Genomic DNA, 22822 nt, shown 5'->3' with positions numbered 1-22822 from the left:
CATCGCTCCTGTGCCAGGAGTCAATCCAGACAGTGGTCCTCAGGCCTTCCAGAGGGAGTCCTGCTCCAGACCTGCAGCTTTTTGGATAAGCAGTTTGACTTTATCATCCAAACCAGTTTCCTGGCTGGCTTTGCTCTTGGAGAAGATAGGCCTTCTTGGTGTCTCAGCCCTAGGAAAGGTTTGCTGGGTTTGGGACTCTTGTTTCTGGAACCACCCACTGCTGCTGTTGCACCTTCACAGGACAGTTTTAGTCCCTTCACTCTCTTTTGTGCTCTTGGGTTCTCCCGAAGGGACAGCAGGTGGCCTGATGCCAGTGCTCTTGGCTGCTCAATCCTGCTGCAAAGCAGCAGTTGCAATGGAAAAGCTGGAGGTCCAGAAGCAGTGGTGCCTCTGAGCCTCACTGCTATAGGGCTGTGGGTGGTAAGAATAGGCTGCTTTGGCGGTTTCTTGCCATCATCCGCAAGGTTGGAGCCTCTAGCAGCTGTCCCGCTTGTTTTCACCTTTCCTCTGGGAATCTCCTATTCCAAGGTTGGTTGCAGCCTCTGGAATCTCCTTGTGGCTGATGGTGTTGGTCAGAAGGAAACACCTTCTGAGTCTCCTCTGCAATTTCATACGCACAAGTGAGTGAAACCCTGTAGGACTGAAACCCATGCAAAGTAGGTAGCTCTGCTGTGCTGCACAGTGCTTCTCCAGCCTGTGGCACCAGCGATGGCTGGGGAGGGGGAGCGTGCTCTGCTGGTGATGCCCCTGCCACCTGTCAGTCTGGCATGGGCCCCTTCTGGCCACCAGTGTTTATGTGTAAATCTGTCATAGAAAGCCGGCTGTCAACAGAAAGGGGCTTCCCTGTCTGCTTTCTCCGGGGCTCCAGGTTGTTCTGGCTCTTCTGTAACAGCCTCTCTTCCCCGCTGGCAGCGAGCTGAGCTGCTTGGTGCTTCTGCCTCGCTGGGATGGCTCTGTCACCCCTGCACTCAGCTGCAAAAACTGCCGCTGGCTGCCTGGAGGCATTGCATGGCTCTTTCCTCACTCCTCCTTCCTGATCATGCCCATCCTCCTTTGGCTACCAGCGCTTGTGGCTGATGCAGCTAGGTTATGGCAGGTGAGCCCTTTTTAAAGCAGTTGGTCTTGAAGCCCTGAACTGAAAGTATTTTACTTGGGGCAGCTCGTCTGTCAGTGTGCCTGTATGCCAGGAACCTCACCCAGACTGTCAGCGCTCCAGTCTGAACCGTGCATGGAGAAGCCTGGCCATGGCCGGCAGGATAAATGAGCTGTCATGGGCACTGATGTGCTCGGAAAGGCATGAGGTGCTTTCCTAGAAAAGCTCGGCAGCTTTTTGTTGCTAGACATAAGGGTTTTCTACTACCGTTCATGCAAGTGTGGTTGGAGGTAGCTGTGTTATCTCAAGGAGATGAGGCATTGGGGTTTCAGTAGGCAGAATCCATTAAAAAAAACTGCCTCTGAATAGTTTCCCTCATCACAGTGTGCCCAAAGTGTAAGAGAGGCTTCCTTGTGCCAAGCACTGGATGAGTACCTGTGAACAAGCAGCCCCAAGGGCTTGCTTTAAACAGACGAAATCTGCAAATAATAATCAGAAAATAGAATCCCACTGAAGTTTGTTGGATGAATTATCTGCACTGTTCTGCAAGTAAAATATTTGTACTTCAGTGGGCAACTGACAGTTGGCTCTCCTAAGAAGAGTAGATCTTTGTAGCACGGTCTGTTTGATTCATCAGCCCTGGAGGCAAGCTGTGCCAAAAAAAAAAAAAAAAAAGAGCCTTTTGTGCTGTTTTATCTCCTCTGGAAAGGCAGGTAGTGCCCGTTGGTTCGTTGGTTCTTGCTGTGCTAGCCACCTGGAGATGTAGTGACTGCTGTGGGGTGGCTCCCGTCCGGGGCGAGGTGGGGGAAATTGCTGCTGGGAATAAAAGGAGAATGTCGGGGGGGGCGGGTCCTGTCAGGAAACTGAAGAAATTACATGTCAAAACAGGAAAAAAACCCCTAGAAATTAATAGCTATTCATCAAGCAGTCCATCAGTCTGGAATACAGTTGTGCTTTCCTGATTTTCTGTGTTACTGTTCTTCAGTTGCTCTGTTACAGTGAGGTTGATACCAGCCACTACAAACGTTAAGAAAAATGGAACAGCAACCATTAGTAAATCCCTTTTCACATTTCTGCACTGCTGGTTTTAGTAATCTACCCCCAATTTACCTATACAAATAAGGCAGGACTCTGTTAGAGCTGGACGGTGTCGTCCTCAGCCTCTCTGGAGGACTGCCTTTGGCACCGGAGCTGTAGCCATTGGCACTGGAACCTGCACTTCCCCTGCAGAAGCCAAGCAGAAATGGTAGAGCTGATGAAGGAAATCTCTTTGTGAGAACTGCTGCTGCTTCTGGAGTAAAGCTAGTGTTTGTCCTTGAAACTGAGGACCTGCTGTCCTCCTCTTGAGGTTGCAGAAACCAATTTTGCTTAAATAACATGAGTCTTCCGTTTTCCCTCTCACTCTGCTCTTAGGGTGCAGAGTGAGGAGGATTGCAACCACAGAACAGCAGAATTTTATTTTCCACAGCGTAGCTGCAAGGGCAGTTGGCAGCGGCAAGCCACAGCCTTTGATTATGTGAGCTGGAAACAGCTGAAAAATCTGAATTTCAGAAACAAAAGGCTCAACCACTTTTAGCCTCAGAGGTTGTTCCTCAGGGCTTGTATGTGTTTCTCTCCCCATCCACCCAAGGCAGAGTGGAAGGGAGCATGGGGAAGCCCTGCTCCCTGTAAGGAGTCCCCAGGCAGCCCCCTCCTTGGGCTCTGGACTGTGGACAGGGCTGGGGGGAGCGGGGGATTCCTGGACTGATGGCTTCCCTCAGGAGAGCCGTCACAGCTGAAATCTGGTGCTTTAGCTGCCTGTACACTTGCCAGATCCATTTAGAGCAGAACTCATTTTGCTTTCAGGGGTAAGCAAAGGGGTTTTATGAATGCTGAATTATGTAAACGAGGGTCTGATTCTTTCTGTCTCTTCCAGGATGGAAACATTAATAGAAGAGCTGGGGGTCTCTGAAGCCAAGTACAAATGCTGTCCTCTCACAAATCTCCAGGATGAAGAGCAGCTCTCCTTTAGTCGGCCTAACTGCATTATCTTGCTGGACCTAGACTAGGTTTGGCCTGTGAAACCCTCCGTCATCCTTGCTGTCAGCAGCCCTACAGAAATGAATGTGTCTTCCAAATCAGCAACACACAGACCAGCCCAGAGAAAGCACTGATGCTTTTGTGGGGGAAAGGAAAATGAACAGTTTCTTTCTTAAGGTAAAACAGAGCCTTCTCTGGTTGTACGTTTCTAAATATTTGGCAGGAATAAAACTGAAAAGCAGATGTCTTCGAGAAAAGGGTTAAATGCAGGGTTGTTCCTTCCCCGGGCTGCTCTGCGCGGTCAGGCTAACCCCAGCCCTCGGCTGTGTGAGGGGTCTGTACAAACACAGGTGCCGTTTTGCTGTTACCACCATTTCTGTCATCTAGTTCATTGAATCTTCCAGAGCAGAGCTTTCTACTGTAAAAACTGTTGAAGTAAAATAATAGTAGGGGATGGGGGGAAAAGAGTGGGGTGCTGCTATTGAGACCACTTTGGAGAGCAAGCAAGGCTTGAATCACTTGCTGTTGGGGAGCAGGGCCCGTGACTCAAGGTGCTTTCCCTGGAAAAGCTCATGCCAAGCAGCACCTGGAGCATGGCAGTGCTGCTCCACCAGCTTTACCCTCCATTTGCGCCTGCCGCAGATGTTCGAACACCTCAGGCCTTGTCTGTCGAGTGTCTTGATCAGCACAGGCAGCTGGGAGCTCCAGTCCCACCCCACGGCCACCACCTGGGCTGGCCTCTGTGCCTGTGTGAGGTGAGCACTGTGGCCATTAAACCCCTGTGTGCAGATTTAGGGCTTATGTTCACGTGCTCTGTAAGAGCTGTCCCATGCCTTGCTTTCTCTTGTGGTGGGGCTGAAGGGCTAGGCCAGGTGCTGCCTGATGCCTTGGTGAGGGAGGGGGAAGGATTTTTGGTAGGTGACGTGTGTGCAAGTAGCTGAAAGCTGCAAACGCTTTTGTTTCTGCTGGACAAGGCACCATCCCTGCTGTGTCACCCTGCACGGAGCCGGGGGAAGGGACAGGAGACAAGGTGGCAGCGGCATGAGGAGCCCGGCGGGCTCCGTGCCCCACTGGGGAAGCAGGGTGGCAGTCGGGCTCTTGTGCCTGCGTGGTATCTGCAGGCACAGCAACGGTGTCGAAACCGGGCACGAGACCAAAGGGATGTGCCAGCTGCCCCGCGGTGAGGGGAGAACACCACCATTCCCACTTGGTTTTCTGTCACTTCAGATCTCCGTTCCAGCTAACAATTTTCTGGGCCGTGTGATATTGGCACGATCAAAGTCTGTCATGAAACGCTAAAGTCCAGAGGGATATGGATAAGAGGAAACGCAGAAATGCTTGAACATTACTCAAAAATATTTTAATGTACATGCTGTAGCCACATTAAAGAAGGGGAGAAAAATCTTACACAGATGAAAGACACCAAAGGATGTAATTTCACCATGCTGAAAGCTGTATATTTTGAAGTGACTGAAGCCAATAGCATCAAAATAGCTCTTTTTCTGGCATGCGAAAACCAGACCAAGAGGCATGAAAAAGGGAAAAGCAAGCATGTATTTAACCAATAGATTAAGCTGTTGTGATCCAGCAGGTAAAGAAGCATTCTTGTGTTTGTGGGTTTTTTTTTAACAGGTATAAATTTGGTATAAATAATACTTTAAACAGTTCTATTTGTATATACCTAGTAGGCTGGAACAGCTGTAGTACGATAGGTAGCTAGTTAGATATTTACAGAGAATGACGACTGATGTAGAACATGACGGTAAGTATGAAACCCCTGCTGGGTACGGCGTTTGAGGAACACAGCAGTGCACATCGGCCAAAGGCAAGAGCGGTACCTGCCTCTTGTAACAAGGCGAGAGCTGCGAGGTCAGCTGCCTGTGACCATGCCCTCCGTGCTTACAGTGGCACACTGCAGCTAGCCAGCACCCAGCTTCTCCTCAGCCCTGCCTTCCTCGGTGCGGGAGCGAGGGCACTAGACCCCTGCCAAAAGCAGCCTCTCTTATCTCTCCCGTTTGTCTCAAGCCCTTGGAGAAAACACAGACAAGGTTCAGCTGAAGGACCAAAACTCCCAGACTCCACTGGCCACATACAGGTCTTGGCTACTTTCCAGAGCCCTCGTTATAGTCGGTGGAAGTCTTGATTATAGAGGTTAAGCCCAGCTACAGCAGATACCCAAGTCTAGTTGGCTTCTAGGCTGATAACGGGAGTTTAGATGTGGGCCATGTGTGGACATCTCCTACCTGGTGGTCCCTTTGCCAGTGTTGCTGGAAAAGCCCCATTCCTTAGTCCCTGTTAGATTTGCCTCTCACCAGACTCAAAAGCGTCAATAGGAGGGGTACAGCTGCTTGCCCAGAAATGAGCACTTAGTCAGAGAAGTTGTACGCAGTTTAGCAAATGCCTCTTTATGTTTTACTACCATCAAGGTAAACCACCCTCTTCTCGGTGGGTTTCTTACCTATTTTCCAACAGGCCATCTATTCCCACATGCTGTTATGGCTCCTGTCAGGGATGAGGCCAACTAAAGGGCAGAGCACTGCCCATGGTGATACCTGAAGCCTCCGTGGGATCCAGCCCCTGTGCCATAGATGCTGAACAGCCTCTGCTACTCTGTACTTAACTGAAGTCAGTGAGGTGCTGGAGGATGAAAGTAATGCAGGGAAACCTACATGACAGAAAAATACTGTACAGCAAAAAATGAAAGCTGGTATCTTCCCAGTGGGAGAATATTGAAGGAATATCAGAGGAAGGGAGAGGAGCCTGGAAAGAAACTGGAATCAGCAGGGTGGAGGAGGCTGGGGAGTGTATAAGAGGCAAATCCTGAAGCTGCAAAGTGACGGAGCAAGAAACCTTCCTGATACCGTTCTGCCCAGAACGTCACAGCAGGCTGAGTGGACCAGACCTCTCTGTTCACCTCAGAGCCAGACCGACGGCAGAGATGACTACCCTGCAGTGAGCAGAAAAGCAACCAGCGCAGCTAGGCTCCTGTCAGCAGGACCTGAGCAGATGTGGTCTTCATTCTCCCTAACGGAAACATGGTGGTGCAGCAACTACTTCAGAGAGAAACTGGCGGTAAATAGCGAAGGGAGGTGTAGTAGGCATCCTTAAAGAAATAGGAAGGAAACACAGGCCTGGCGGCAGGAATGACTGCAACGCAGAGCTTGTTCTTCCTGCCTCACAGAAACCCTGTCGTGAGCTAAAGCGGGCTGGCAGGCAGGGACAGCCTGTTCTGCCAGCCCATGCAACTTCTCAGCAGCCTCCCTCTGGGACCGCCCTCTGGGCCGAGAGGGAATTCACTCAAGTTCAGAATTCACTCAAGTTTCCACACGCAGGAGCTTGCACGCACCAGGGTCCTGTTTTCTGTTCCCAGGTTTAGTGAAGCTGTATTGCCACAAATACCTTCCCCCACTGAGCATTTGGGGGCTCCCTTCCAAGTGAGGGTTTTGCCAGCAAAGATGGGGCTAAGCTAAAAAAAAAAAAAAAAAAAAAAAAGAAAAAAAGGATCTCCCACTCTTTTCCCCAAGCGAAGCAGTTGCAGAGCAGCAAAGGCTGTCACAGACCATGCCAGAAAGGACATGAGTGAGCACTGCTACTCTGTCAGCACAGCCCTTTGTGCAGAGCCCAGCGCATTAGAAAGAATCAAACTAAAGCATCAGGACGCATGGCTGTTTCATACAGGTGCAGGGCTACACTGCATAGGCGAGGTATGTGTAGCTGCTTAGCTGTAGTCCAACTCTTTGCACAGATGCTTCACTGGAAGAACAAAGATTTTTGAGAAGCCCAGATCTGTGTCCGTGCATTTAATCAGCCACTAAGGTAGCAAGGTAGAGCACGTACCCTAGAAATGTTTTTTAAGCCCTTAAAAACCCCAAATCCCTTCTACTTTAAGTACCATGCCGCCTTAATGCAATATGCGTGGGAAGAGACAATGTGTCAAGACCTACATGGACCATACACAACAGACGTTCTGAGCATGACTTGTAAGAAACCCACTCCCAGTACAAAAAAGTACCCAAATACCAGACCAAGTCTCCCCCTAAGAAGGTGACAATGTTCTATTTACAAGAAAATACTGCTTCAGTTAAAAATGCTAAAAACCATTCTCCAGAGTTCATATAAAAATAATCATGTCTATGTATGCACACGCATATTTACATACATTTATGGCTTTCACGTGCTTCAACTTTCTCCAGTAAATGAGGAAATACAAATACTCCATTTACTGCTTTATCTCCTCAAGGTTTTCAGCATCTGCTTCTCCAACTGATAAGGTGCCACTACCGTACTTTTTCACTCGGGTTTCTACTCTGGTAAGTCTCTGTTTCACCTTTTGTTGAGATGAGGTGTACTCTGCCAGGAGCCTCGCAAACCTGGTCTGCAGCGTATCCAGAGCTGTTTCAAGTTTTTCTACTTTTTCTTCCAAGTCTTTTGGGTCAGCTCCTGCTTTTGCTGCTTCCTCATCTATTAAGTTGTCTTTCATCAGAATTTGTCGCCCTTTCTCTTCCAAAGCCTTTTTGGCTTCTGGATATTCTGTGAGGGCTTCCATTAAATCATCTTTAGACAAGCAGAACAAATCCGAATAACCAATACTCCTTATGTTGGCTGTCCTCCTGTTGCCAGATTTGCTGCCTTTGATGTTTAGGATGCTGATTTCACCAAAGTAGCTGCCATCGCTTAGGACTACAAATTGGGTTATGCCATCATCTGCCACCACAGCCAATTTTCCCTCTTTAATAATGTACATTTCTCTCCCAATATCTCCCTTTTTGCAAATGTAGTCCCCAGGACTGAAGACCGTAGGTTTCAGTTTCAGCACCAGCTCAATGAGAAGTCCAGCTTCACAATCCTGGAATATACGCACTTTCCTCAGCGTGTCCAAATGGACATTGATGGCAATTTCGGCCTTCAACTTGTCAGGTAGATTTTTGAGAACCTCCTTCTCATCCACTGTTTTCTTGTTGGTCCAGAGGTAATCAAACCACTTAATAACCCTGGCTTCCAAATCCTTAGTCACTTTTCGGAAATGCATGTACTGTTTAATGGAATCCACTTTGGCCTGGAACTCTGCCCTGGAGGCGTTCATGTTGGAAATCATGGAGCCCACGTTACCGACAATGGTAGCGAAGATGAGCACGCCCACCAGGAAGTCAATGACCACAAAGAGATACTCTTCATCTTTCACCGGGGGAGGTGTTTCTCCGATGGTTGTCAGCGTAAGCGTTGACCAGTACAGACTGTAGATGTACTTTCTAGACAGGCGCCCGTACTCTGGAATGGACACATTGGGGTAGACCCAAGAGTCAGTTCCAAATCCAATGAGCTTTGAAATTGCAAAGTATATACATGCGTTCCAGTGGATGATGATAAGAATGTATAAGACAAGATTTCCAATACGAAACATGTTTGGATAGTTTGTCCTCGTTTCAGTACGGTCAAAAAACTCAAACAGCCGAGAAATCCTCAGCAGGCGGTTAAATCGCAGTTCAGGGTAGTTCAAACCAACCTTTAAATATGCCAGGTCTGTTGGCAGAAGAGACAGCAAATCCAGTTTGAACTGCAGAGTTTCGGTATAATGATCTCGTAATTTCTTTTCATCCTGAACTAGCAAGCCTTGCTCAAGGAAGCCTTCAAAGAATAAAAATACATATTTTCCTTGTTAGAATGAAAATACCATCAACAGTACTGAGTGACTTACATTTCAGATATCTGAGAACATTAAAATTTGTACTGTTCTGCGTAAGACATTGATACACTATAAGTTCATTTAATGAAAAACATTTAAGTGCAAACTTAAATACTTAACTGAGTTTCAGAGAAGACATATAATGATAAAGAGCAGTGACTCTATAATTACCACAGTGCTCCCTACAGTTTTCCACCCTATTCTGGGATAGCTGTATCTTTTTCTTTTAGTTATCTTTGCAAAACTGTCTGTTGTTTTTCATGAATCGTTGGCATGAGTCATAACTGAAGTTAAGCAAGTGTTAAGCACTTGTGTATAAAATCGGAGTGGAATATTTTTAAATAAATACCAAGAATAAGTACGCATAATGGATTGATGGAAGTCTTTCCAAACAATATAAATAACCTTGAGATAAAGAAATCCAGTTTTTTCCCCGCCCCAAGCTATGGTTTTCCTCTGACCCAATATTCAAGCTAACAGGATTTTCCTTTTCATTTGGGGAAAACCCTCTGCAACTTTTTTGTGTTTCTAGTGAGAGAGCTACTAAGCAGAATTTTGTATATTGGTATTTCTTCACCCGAAGACTTTGGAAAGTATTTTAGAGTCTAAAAAATTATAAGAAGACATAAACTGCGGTAAGAGACCTTAAAGCCGACTGCATCTGTGTAAGAGTTCCCAGAGAAAGGCTGCCTGAGCAGTACAGCCGCAGTGCTGTTTTGTACCTTTGAAAGCTCAAGGCCCTGGAAATGTTCACAGGGAACAGCCTATGCACTGCAAGATACTTGATGCAATTGCGGGTGGGGATCAACCGCCTGCCCGCTAGGCCAGTCAGGAGAAGTCCGCTGAGAGAAAAGCAAACCATTCCTTATGTATGGGGGATTATCACATTTTGTTAATCCCTTAGCAATCTACAAGCAGCAGTTTTCTCAGGGAAGCATCTGCTGAGAAAGACCAAGCTGCATTTCTTTGTGCCCTGCACAGCCCAGCTGTACTTCTGTTATGTGCGTGTGTGTAACTGCACATGTCTATGTGTGTATCTGTCTTTGGATATCTGCAAACTGATGGTGACTACAAATGGAAGTAGTTCCTGTGCCATGAATGTATTACCTCCCAGAAAACTACTGAAAAAGCTGGTCAAATATTAAGAGTCATGCAACTGAACAGAAAAGTTGGCCAGGCAGATGAATTTCTGACTCAAAATTATTAAAAATAACCTTGAAAACACCTTCCTCCTGAAGGGAGATAAAAGCTCCTCAGCTCTTTTTTTGCCTCCCTCACAGAACTGAAGTCCTGTAGTAAAAGCTTTTGAAAGCATCAAAACGTAGGGTATGCTAAACACAACCAGCCACTGAGAGACATGGATCTTTTCTGCTCCACAGTGCACAGTCACCACATAGGTGAAACACAGTGAAACTGGCCCTGCAGCTAGACAGGAATGCACCACAGAGGAGCTGATGTGGACCACGATAGTCGCAGGGCTACCCAGGTCCCAGTTGAAAGCCTGTCTCTGCCCTTAGACAGCAGGGAGTCACACTCCTCCCCAGAAGCTTCCAGGACCTCTGCCTCAGGGCAGGTGGACCTTGCAGGCTGTTAGAAAAAGGCAGCAGGCACAGACAGAACCAGGAGGCATTGTTAAGAGAGCTGACAAAGATCTCGGCACCTAAAAGAAGCTACCTCCTTATCTGAGTGCCTGAAACTGCAGCAGACACCTGTACCTAAGTGTTCAAGGGATCTCTGCAGCAATTCTGCAGTTCCGATCCAGGCCTGCAAAGCTGACCTTCCAACCACGCTTTAACGGCCATACAATCATTACTAGGACAGCCTACGGAAATTTTGTAACTTGCATTGCCTGGACATGTCCAGTTTCTGCTCGTTTTTTTTCCCATTACGATAACAGGTATAACTGCAGAAGAGAAATTCAGTTGGCACAGTCAACATTTTAACCACACAAAGAAGATGAAGCCCCCCTGCCCCGCTTCAAATATAGCGGTCTTGTGATTTAGGCTGCTATCTGAAATAGACTTCCTTGTTGAACAAGGTGCTTGCTAAGTTTAAGAATTTGGATTGCCATGAGTTGACTGCATCCCAACATGACAGCATTTTAGCCTCTGTCTTGTAATTATGTTTACAACTTCTCACAAGCCATAACTAATGTCAAGCTGTCAGCACGGTTTAAAAAAAAAATCAAAATAAATGTGAAAATAAAAGATTTAAAGGAACTCTCATTTTTATAGTGATCAGTGTGGTTTTGGACCCTTTCAAGGCACATTTTGGGGATGCATCCATACCAGTAAATAGAACAAGCCAGGAAACGTTTTCTGGCCCTGAGACCAGCTGCCATGACAGCTTCTATTCACATGTAAGTTCTCCCAGCCCCCTTCAGAAATGATACCGTGAACAACACCCAACCTCTGCTGTCCTTCCAGCTGTGCCCAGACACTGCCTGAGAGTGCTAGCTGGCACACACCAACGCTCATGCACCAAAGTACATCAAGGGCTATTCTAGCAATTTAATGGTGTGGATCGCTGTATGTGATTGCTTAGGCCTATATTATGGCCTTGTTTAGCTTAAAACAGATCTCCTTTTAAGGCTAGAATCTGTATTGGCTGGGCATGCTCCTGAGCTACAGAAACAGGGACAGGATGCTGAAGGTGACATGGCACAGCCCTCACAGATCCTTTAGGTTCACACTTCCTTCAGGAAGGCAGGACCTAAGCAGAGGTGCCTGGGTTAATCCCACCCCATCACCCTCCTTGGTTGCCCCTACACCACCAGCAGGCAGTGGGAGACCCAGCCAGGCCCCGGCAGGGGCTGCAGGGACAGTTGGTGGCAGAGGGGCAGCCTTGCAGGTTCCAGCAGAAGGCTGCAGGCTCTAGGCTGAGACGGGTGCCAGGTCTTGCACTTGACCAACTCAATCATCACTTCTGAGCAGGATGCTGCACAACTTGGCTAAGAAAGCAGCACTTGTGGGCTGCTGTTGGTTTCTTGCTCACAAGAGCACAAACAATATACCATGATCACGACAAGCAAAGTGCCTTGTTCTCCCTTCCCCATGCAGCAGCTATTTCAGTCAGCACTTGGCATGCCTGGCAGGCACTGACAGAACTGAATTTTGAGGTAAGTGAAGTGCAGATGTTGGGATGTCCAGCCTTAAAACAATCCAAGCTGATCAGACACTTCATCTCCCCAGAGTCCCCACTATTGGGCTGTGCTGGAGACGGGATACTACGCTGGTCAGACTCCACAGGAATTTCTGCTTCCAGCGTTTGTACCCATGCTGTATCTGAAAACACTGTAAAACCCCAGAAGGACTCACCTGTTCTGAATCTGACAAGCATGTCAATAACATAGATGATATCGGAGCTATAATCCAAGAACACCCATAATTTAAGATGGTCAGCTTGTAGCTCATCAAAGCAGGCTCTAAAGAAACAAGGACAGACAAACAAGAAACATTTACACCAACTGCATAAGCAGAGTACCTGCAATGTGTGTCCTAGCAGCATGTTGGCGCACATTACTGGCACTGAAGAATTACAGGCAGCGTATCCCCATGCCTAGACATCTGCACACTAGAACAACGTCTAAACAGAAACTAGGATCCTTCAGAATTAAAAGGTGTTCAGGCCAGGAACAAAACTTAAACACATATATGCCACACAAGTGCACTTATATAGGAGGAATGCACACATCTGTACAATTAAACACGCATCAGATTTCATGGGATACACATGTCCATTAAGACAATTCCCAAATACAAGATCTGGTTTTGAATGGTAAGCCATCCTCATTTCTCCTCACCATTTTTTTTTTCTTTGACTCAAACTGATTTCCGCATTTTGCAAGGGCAAATAAATGCTCGAGTAAAATCTTCCTCCCCTTCAAATATCTATAGATGCATGATACTAATTTAAGATGACCCAGCGCTGCCGACACCCCTCCCTTCTGTTCTCTACTGGGTGATGAGAAGACCTGTCTCTAGCAGTGGTTACTGAGCCTGCAGTGGCCAAGGCATACCTCTGCATCTAGCCAGGAGGTGGCACACAAAGGCCACAGCCAGCTGCTCACAAGGACTTTTGTTGCAAGTTACTACAAACTGGTTTTAGGCAAAAAGGTAAAAAAGAAACATCGGTCATCTATTCTCAGTGGTATGTATATCATATATCCCTATGGGTATATGAACTGTAAATCTTCTAGGTAACTCACCCAAAAAATACTGCAGGGAGATTAGAGGATGATTTATATAGGAAACACAATGAGACACTGAATTTGAAACCTAAAATTATTAACTTAAATCCATACCTGCACACGAGCATACACCAGTTATAGAACACGGGTGCTGCAATTATGGTCAGCCAGTTGTAGTAAATATTGCTTGAAGGATCTAACACAAATATCTCTTTTTTCTTCCTGTAAAGTGAAACGTGCAGATTTACACTAGAAATGGAATGAAGTGACCTGCTGGATCTCCCTCTTCTGGAGGCAGCATATCTCATGATGAACACACAGCTGCCTAAGAGAAAGTATCCGTGCAGGCAGCTCTAGATGAGATACCAAATATCAGCTTCATCCTATCTGCTTCACCCAACTTTGGAAAAAGTAAGAATTCACATTGCCCAGGCTGAAAACCACCTTTGGAAGCAGTTCCTAACTACATGTCCCTAAGCCTACATTGCACTTGCTACCATATACATACATACAAACTTCCAGTATATTACTCTAACATACTCCTTAACTGTGAAGTCTACTCAAATGCATATTTTTATATGCTATCATCGTTATTTTTAATGACTATTAATACTAAATTGTACTACACTTGGGTCAGCTTTGGGGGAGCAAAACAAGAGCAGGATCCATTTCTGTTAAAAGCATTCAAATTATCTCAGTTAATGAACTGCACCATATTAAGCAATTAAATATGCTAGTCAGTGTAACACCTAAAGTTATTAGTAAATCTGTAATTTTCTACATGTAAGATTTTTGCTCCTTGTCCAAACCAGACTTTTGGTTCGTCTGCTCTGAATCATTATGGACATTGTGGAACAATGAAAAGCCTGTGTAGATCTGCAAAGCAGGCTGCTGTCCTAAAATGCCCTCATAGTAAAAAAGTGATTTTCAACAGCAAATCAAAGCAGCCAGAGATAGCTGAATTCCCTTTTACTGACCTAGGAAGCTGTTTGTGACAAGTCTAAACATAGGTCTTAAAGATGCAACAAGTTTTTTGAGCAGTTGCATCTTTCCAAAGGGGAAACATATTAAAGATTTGACAGTTCTGCAACCTACAGAACAATAATTGTCATGGAAGTGTAACAATGAAATGCCACACCATGCCTTGTAGTGTAGGAGGTGTGTTACAAGCACACATTCATTCTTTATACTTACTCTTCTTTTTTTTTATCATCTTTTTTGTCATCTTTTTTGTCATCTTTCTTGTCATCTTTCTTTTCCTCTTTCTTGTCATCTTTCTTTTCCTCTTTCTTTTCCTCTTTTTTTTCCTCTTTCTTTTCCTCTTTAACCTCTTTCTTTTCTTCCTTTTTTCTGTACAACATAATGTAAGGCTTAGCAATATTACCAATATTCTAGCAGTTAAGAGAGAGGGTGGATGCTGAGGTACAGGAAACTAAACTAGACTCTGGACAGAGCAGGACAGGGATCCAACTGGTAACAATGGTTTGCAGGCTGGGACCTCTCAAATACCACCACACCATCACATCAGATAACCAGCTGGCTGATTCTGCTCATTAGTCACCCACACTTTCCTGACCTTTGCAGACATCAGTTTACCTGGCTGACTTTAATTAAATGCTTCCAGTTTGTTTCTTTCTTTAGAATCAGGCATTTAAAATCTACCAAATGATAATAGAATTTCAAATGGACTAAAAAACTGTCAATATTCTTTGCATATCCAAAACCTCATAGTGACTGCCTGAAGCTTTAATGGTAATTAAATGAAATAAGGCTGAATTTCCTCTCACAGTTCTTCAAAAGCAACATAGCTATAATTAATTAATTACCTCTGGCTTCAACAATTGCCTTGGAGAAGAATCCCAGTCAATGTCTGAACAAAAGCAGCAAATGCAGAGAAAAGAGGCGTGTCGCATTTAACTACAGAGTAGTTATTTTAGAAATGATTTACAGTCAAAATGATTAAGCCAACCTGTTTCAGATCTCCACAGTTGAGACCTACTGTATCTATGAGATAATCCATACCTCGTACTCCATATTTACAAGATGATCTGTGCCCTAAAAGCAATTTTTTCTTTCCATCAACTGCAAAGGAAGAATGGGTTGCCTAGTTCAGATGCAGGTGTCTGTGTTTGCTCAGACATTCTTCTCCATTTGCTAAAAAATGCTGAGATCTTGCACACCTCAAGCTGACCAACACCACCGAAACCTTTAAAATTATACACTGCAAGGGAGCATAATTGGAGGAGGAAAGAACCTTTGGGTTGACCAATCTTCTATTTACACATGCATCTCAACTCAAAAAAGCAGTTTTCCATTTACCAAGGCTAATTTCTACACAGCAGTGGCATCTAAAGCCAATACTTGTTCTCTGGCCCGAGATCTCCTACAAACTCATCTGTCAACTACATGTATCTTTCATAAGTGAGTTTCTTCTGTTTCTGTGGCCTCTGTTCATCTTTCCATTGTGTAACTCCCAATTTATCATATTCTCACCTACTTGTAGTCTGGTGGTGGAAGTCACTCAGAGGAAAAGGTCGGCCGTAATCAAAAACTTGAAAGCATCACCTACAGTTCCCCGAAGGCAGGTACTCTTAGGTGTTTAACATAATGAAAATCCTGAAGCTTTAAAAAGACCTGCATCTTTTTTATCAGTGCTACTGAGTAAACTGGAATCCAGTAACTAATAAAAGTGTTATTTGTGTCTGCCGTCTTTGATAGCAATACAGTGGCATCCATTCTGTGTTTCCAGCACATTAAAAGGAGCATGCACCTTCAGACTTAGAAAACATATCTTCATCAGCCCCTGTAAAAACACTGTCATAATCTTTGAATGAGTCAAATATTTGCATTTCTCATCTGTCATGTAGTTTTCAAATCAAGTATGTTTCACACTGTCAGGCAAGTAGACAGGCAGGTGTTGTCTTCATTTAAAAATTATGAAACATTGGAAGGATCAAAGTTTTGCCCAAGGTACATGAGTCATTGTCAGACACAGAGTAAGAAAGCAGCACTTCCATCTTAATTGGTCCTTTGGGCCCTGACTAGGAGGCTAAGCTCCAGGATTTTTGCACTTTTTTTATACCAATGTGAATAAAATTCTGCACATTTCTGTCACCATTCACCGCACGCTGATTTTCCTTTTTAATAAAAGTTATGCAAACCAAACTAAAAAGTTGCTTGAGGAAAAGGAAGACCTCTTGTTCAGGTATGTGCACAGAGATTTTGCAGCATCATTTAAAATGTACAGTTTGAACTAGCCCATGATGGAACTATTTGGAGAAAAAACCAAGATTTTCCCAGCACTATTTCTGACATAATCAGAAACTGTCCTGAGTATTTTTAATTTTTGTTTTCATCTGGAAAGCAATGAAAAAAAAAAATCACTATCATCATGTGTGCAAACAGATCTGCTGCTGGATGCTACAGAGCAGGTGCGTCCTCAGCTGTGGTCTAAGACTTGCAACATACATTGGTGTTGGGTGATTTTAAATTACAGGAGCTCTTCACCTTTTCATGAGATTTCTCTTTGGTGTAACAACGTGAAATATCTTGTCAAATACATAAAACAGGCTCCAAAGCTTCTGTCAGAGCTTCTGTTGCAATGCAAGTCTTATTACGTTGCCTGTCACTTCCTCTACATCTACACCAACAATAACTGCTGAACTGAAACACACATTTTAAGAAGACTGTTAGTTTTCATTTAGACTGCACACGTGAGTGTTTTCTTGGTACCCTGATCAGTACCCACTTCTCATTTGACAGCTTGAAATTCGGGGGGCACTTGATTTGCAAAAAGGGACTAGTGTGTTACAAGAAGAAAATCACTATTAGAAAACCAGTATATGAATATCACCTAAAAACCGAAGAATTAATAAATCAATCAGCAATACAGTAAAATCAGCCAGCTGAACTAGAGGAGGTAGGGACTAAATGCTTAATCAAATTCATTCCTTGAGAGGTAAGGGTAACTTCAGACAAAAACAAGTTCACAGGGAGCAAGAAGGATGCTTTTCATACTAAGAAAATTAGATCTTTCTTTATAATTAAACTATATTCTCGGGAAAGGCTCAGGAAGAGATAAGGAGTCTATACTACAAATGTTACTAGGCTGGAAATAGGAAAAGAGAAGGAACTAGTGGCAGAAAGGTGTTTGGGAGTTACCAGTACTTACTCTTCGTTGGTGTTGTTGCTATAGTTGACATTAAGCCTGGCCAAGGGCCAGTGACTGCAGCAGGTTAAATAAAACACATTAAAGAGTGTAAAGACTGTTGGTATTTCATACACGTGTTTAGCAACACGACAGCCTGACTTACTAGCTTCTCACATATGCACTGATGAGATTAGGAAGGTCAACTTTGACTGCCGTGATAAGCGCCTTTGCATAACTACTTCAAGGGGAGCGGTTTCTTTTTACCTCGTGCTGATGTCTGAAGCTTGTTCTCAGGTGTATTAGTGCATGGCAACATGCATCTGACTAATTTTAGCTCTGTACTCATCTGGCTACTTTTTTTTTTTTTTTTTTTTTAATCTTTCTTCAATCCTTTCAAGTCTTCACAGATGCAGTGTCAAGACTTGTGGATCATTAACAAGCACACCTGCCAGAATTAAGCCTTCACGGTAGAACAACTAGGAGTTACTGTCACGTGGCAACAGTGTAAAACTGAGAAGGCAAGGATACTCCCAAATTCACTTCTAATAGCCTTATATAGAGGTTTGTTGGCCCAGGATCAATGTTGTCCTCTCTAATTACTTCAAGTCTGCCGTTGCTACTGTTCCAGACTTCTGAAAATTCAGTCTGGTTAATTCAACAAAATGTACTTTTGAGCTAATTTCTAAGGAGTAGATCAAGTGAAGGTAACAAGGCTGTGCTGGACCACAACAAATCAAGGTAACCTGCATCATGCACAGCTCTTCAAAGGTTCTTGCTTTAATCTGAATTACTAGCTGATATTTTGAAACAAATCAACTCATTACTTGCTTACCCACCAATCTTTATGCAAAAAAACATGGGGTTCTATGCTTCAAAGCATAATGAAAAATAGAAAGTCAACTTACATCTTGGGACTTCATTTTTCTCTTTTAGCTGGAGTTGTTTAAAACACTGTATCATGTATTTATAAAGTAGTAATAATTTATCGAGTCAAAAGACTGTAAACACATAAAGGTTTCTCTTGCAAGCTTCTGTTGTTTTATTGGAAAAACTTTAAGACTGAACTTGTCTTCCATACCAAAGACTATGTGCCAGTAAGTTAAGTCAGCAGCCAGATTTTCTCATTTTTGCATCAGAAGCCTTCTGTAATGTTAGCAGCTGAACACCTAAGTAGGTGTAACAAAGCCATGACACATTTTGCACAACTGTGTTTGGAGTTTCCTAATGCTTGCAGATAATGTGCATAATATTAACGTCCTGAAAAGCCACAACTAGCAACAACCTAGACTCTTGAAATTGAAATTGCATTCATCTTCAGCGGAGAGGAGTTTAGCAACATCAAGTTGCACAGGTAGCATATGATAAAATTCCACTTCTAAGAAACCATTCTACCTGAAGCAGCATGATCAGAATCCTCTACTTCAAGATCTTTGCCACAGTGTGTTTGAGTGGGAAAGAGAAATTCAGCTGAAAGCTGCAACACTTCTGTTAGATGAAGATTCCCGGGCAGCATTAGATATCCTGTTCATCTCCCACACTAAGCTCCTTACCCTCTTCTTAAAATAAAACTTACATCCTAATCACCAAGAAAATGCCATAACCTCAGTCATCTTCGTTTAAAGTACAAACACATCTTCTTACCTGTTTACTCCCCCAGGGCGCTCACGCATACCCAGAAAGGAGCGTATGTTACTTTGCCTACTGGACACTTCTATGAGCTCTGGCCCTCGGATACGTTCTAGGAAAGAATCGGGTCTTTGGTCTTCGTGGTGCAGATGTCTTGTGGCCCATGACCTCACAGATATGACAAATCGTGACAGCCTGCACAGAACAGACATACAACATTGAACCAGACAAGAGCATCAGATGGCTCCAAACATCCCCGCAAAGAGTAGCCCAGGAGGATTTTTCTCCACCTGCCTACAAAATTCAATTTGATGCATTACCTGTGTGAACTCAGTCACTTCCCACAATTTCATACACCACATTTTGCAATGGATCAGGAAAGTATCTCACACATCAGTTCCTAGTCTACTCTACCAGCACCTCAGGAGCAAGAGAAGAATATTCTTGTCAAGTGGGGGCAAACCAAGTGCTTGGGGTGGGGCAGTTGACTACTGACAAACTTCTGACATGATAACGGGGGAATCCTGGTCTGACAGAATTAGGAGATATAAAATGCTCACAGGATCACATGCTCAAGGGCTGGTACACACAGTGGAAATAAAAACTGAATAGCTGGGTGAGGGAGGATGGGCTTTGGAATAAGGAATGATAAAATTTCAGCCACGTTCCCTGTGTTTTTAAAGGGTCTGTCTGCAAACGTATTAATTGACTATCACATATAAAACTGTCTAATGCATGGGGAGCATTATTTCCTCATCCTAGATTTCTAGCAGAGCACTGAAATGAGCTAAGCAAACAATCACGACAGCATAATTAAATTATCACTGTATCAATATGTATCTCTCTACTCACAATTCACATTATGAATGTTTACAATGCTTTCTGACAAAGTTCAGAAGGAAACATCTTTCTGAAAAATTGAGAATAATGGAGACTGAAATCTACAAAAGTTATTGTATTTATTACCCACACAATATATTATTTCCTATCAGCAGTCTAGTTTAGAGAAAAGTGGTGTTAATTCAGGTTTCCCAAACTTGGCCTCAAAGACAGCATAATGAAATCCTGAACAATGCTTAAGTTCTTAGAGAGACCTCAGGCTACTTAAGACAAGCTCTTTACATTTTCTCTCTATCAGCTAGTACTACATATGCTCAGAATCCACAAATAGGTTGATATGAACAACTTAAACCTTATGGTAAAGTACATCTGCCTCTTGATTGCAGTTCTCAAGGGCCTAACTACATCCCCTCATAGATCTTGCCCAAATTCTCTTACCCTAAAATAAAAAGGACAGAAAAGGTAGGAATAATATCACGTATCAGAAATTAGAAAAATATATGTCTTGTTCTTCAGCACTACACCAAGACAGTATCATGTAAATCATCTACAACCCCCAACAACTAAGAGAATTCAAAGCCTACAAAGAGCGCAAAAGAAAAGCTCCACATAAAAGTCTGAAATTATTTAATAGATTCCTCACTCTATTAAAAAAACGCTGCATAAAATTAAGCTACAGAATTTCTCTTTGCCTGAGCAGAACTCAGTTTTCACATAAGAAGTGGTAAGGAGTAATACCACTATGGATGTTCTTACTTAAATTAGAAAATAAAGCATTTTGATGAGACCTGTCAGTTAAGGAGCAAACATATTTTACTAAATGACATTGAGAGCCTCTCCATTTGTACAAAGAAATAGAATTTTCACTTTTTTGTCCTTTGTATCTTGAAGTGAGATACTCAGTCAAGTCCATCAAATGTTGCCGTCTTAGGTCTTTGAGACTCTGCATTCAAGAGGCATGTTACGTTACCATAATATGTAAATTGCTATGCATTCATGCTTTCATCACAGGCTTCCTTGTATATTCAGAGCATAAGTGTAGCCACACACTTGTAATTCAAACTATCCTGAAAAAAAGGTACAGAACAACATGAACAAAGATTAAAAAGGAAGTTCGCAATATGAGTTTACATATTCATGTGGTTTATGTTTTCACACAACACACACACCTACAATCGTTTTCCACCTAAAACCAACTTGTGGCAGATTTGTAATCTACACCAGCGTTGTCACTGTCTGAAAACCAAGCAGGGAAATAAAAGTTATTCTTCACCATCCAAAAAGCTGAATCTTTAACTGACTCTAGTTTTATAATGATTTTTTTTCTTTCCTCTTTGAAATATACATGCTTCAACTGAGCATGTGAGCATGATCTGTATTGTCTGTAGCAATGGTATCTGTAGACAGAGCTCTGTACTCTCAGCTGGGGATATTTAAAGCAGACACAGTAAGTTTTTGAAGCTCCACTTCAGGTTTACGTTTAAGTCCCGGTAAAGTAAATTACTTAAGCAAATGGTTGACTTTGATTTTGCCGACTAAGGCTCCCAATCAATTATAAACATAACTGGATTCTAAAAACTGAGAGAAACACTTGCACTTCCAACAGAAGGGCCCCTGTCTCCTCCCTTACCAAAGCCATCTACCAACAAATGAACAATCAGTACATCCTATTTGATAGGAAACAAACATTGCATCAGCTATCAGCCAGAACCAAACACTTACCCATTTATTTTACAGTCTGGCCTCACTTCATGCATTTCCTCAGTGTTCAATATATTTTCCAACCTGATCACGTAAAAATAATCTGCTTTATTGTGTTCAGACTAATTTGTGTAAGCTCATTCAGCATCCCTAGGATTCTAAGGTTTTTATTGTGAAATAAAAGTAAGTGTAAGTAACGAGTAAGTGACGAGTTTAGAATTAGTCAAAAGCAGCTTCTGTTACTTTTTATAGGCTTTTTTCAGTTGTACTCCATCCATTTTCTTTGAAAAGTGATGGTTGTTCTTACGTTGCCTCCAAATTGTGATCAGTCTCTTTCAACAAGTTAAACTTAATACTGGAAATGGTATTAGCCCCTTACCTTGCCATTGCTCCCCTGCCTGTGAAGGAGCTCGTCTGGGGTTCAGATACATGTCTTTCCTCCACAGAAATGACTCTCTGCAGTTCTGAAGACGCATCCTCACACAGTGAATGGGTTCTGCAAAAACAAATTTTTATTTTAAGAATTCCATACAGCCTCCAGCAGACTTCCCCCCATCTGATTCTTTCTGCCACTACATCAGGAAACAGGGCAGCAAATTGTCCTCTTCCTAGTAAGATGGCAAGCATTTGATAAACACAGACCTAAGCCTATATTCCTGTTTTTCTGGAGCCATCCAACTGCAAAATGAAGTCAGTAGAGGCTCTGATCTGTTCCAGCAAGCTCAGAAGCTGATTCCTTACTGGTCAGTACTACAGTGCTGTGCAAGTACACAATTATGGGAAGCAGGTTTTCTGCTCTAACACCTCCTGTAAGGCATCAGCAGCTTTCCTTCAACGTGGAGTTCACCACCAGAGGGCTTTAAAGTGAGCACCCACTGCTTTTTTCAGTGTTCTCCTAGACGTGGTTTGGATTTAACAATCTGGAATTTCTACCACTGCAGGTCCTATTCACGACTCAAAGCAAATACACGTCTCTTTTTCCTTTCGCTCTTGCTTGGACTGAAAGGGAGGACAAGGATTTTACAGCAGTTAGTCCCGAGCAGGGCATCTGCTGTTCCTACCAGGCTGCTGCCACCAGCTGCACATACTGCAGCCCTCGTGCTGCAGAATTCCCACCTGAAGCTTCACCTCCTGCACAGCAGCACAGGCTGCAGGTCTCCAGGGCTGCCGGGGGAGATGAGGCACCTCGGGCTACTGCCACCATGGCAAACACTGTGACAGCCCAGTTGCACACAACGGTGGACAGCTGTTATAACGTTAAGCTACGTTTATATATATACATACATAGTCTCTGCCCACTCCCGTGAGTTCCTGTAATTGTGAGACTACTTATCAGCACTGAAATAATTAGCATTTGAGAAACACAGATGACATTTTAGCCTCATCTTTCAGCAACAGAATTTTGAAATTGACTTCTCTGGAACCTGGACTTCACCAGGGCTCACTCTGGGTTTTTTTGTAAGACTCCAAGGGTTTTCTCTGTGTCTTTCACACTTCAGTATTCACTTTTACAAGACTTTG

The 22822-nt window shown here is 43.7% G+C and overlaps 1 protein-coding gene across 3 annotated transcripts in view; it reads right to left on the bottom strand.

Moving 5' to 3' along the window:
- Nucleotides 1-1930: 1930 nt before the first annotated feature.
- CNGA3 (cyclic nucleotide gated channel subunit alpha 3) overlaps nt 1931-22822 on the bottom strand; it is a 42915-nt gene continuing 22023 nt past the window's right edge. For all 3 annotated transcript variants that reach the window (XM_056327354.1, XM_056327353.1, XM_056327352.1), the window contains exons 3-9: nt 21681-21797; nt 18776-18955; nt 17156-17209; nt 14179-14334; nt 13099-13206; nt 12113-12219; nt 1931-8737 (exon numbers count right to left, since the gene is read on the bottom strand). In XM_056327354.1, coding sequence (XP_056183329.1) covers nt 7332-8737; nt 12113-12219; nt 13099-13206; nt 14179-14334; nt 17156-17209; nt 18776-18955; nt 21681-21797 — 2128 coding nt within the window. In that variant the 3' untranslated portion in view covers nt 1931-7331. The remainder of the gene's footprint in view (nt 8738-12112; nt 12220-13098; nt 13207-14178; nt 14335-17155; nt 17210-18775; nt 18956-21680; nt 21798-22822) is intronic.

The sequence above is a fragment of the Falco biarmicus genome, chromosome 2 (assembly GCF_023638135.1).
Source record: "Falco biarmicus isolate bFalBia1 chromosome 2, bFalBia1.pri, whole genome shotgun sequence".
Classification (NCBI taxonomy): domain Eukaryota; kingdom Metazoa; phylum Chordata; class Aves; order Falconiformes; family Falconidae; genus Falco; species Falco biarmicus.
Note: the sequence above shows the minus strand (reverse complement) of the source record. Positions and strands in the feature narration are given on the sequence as shown.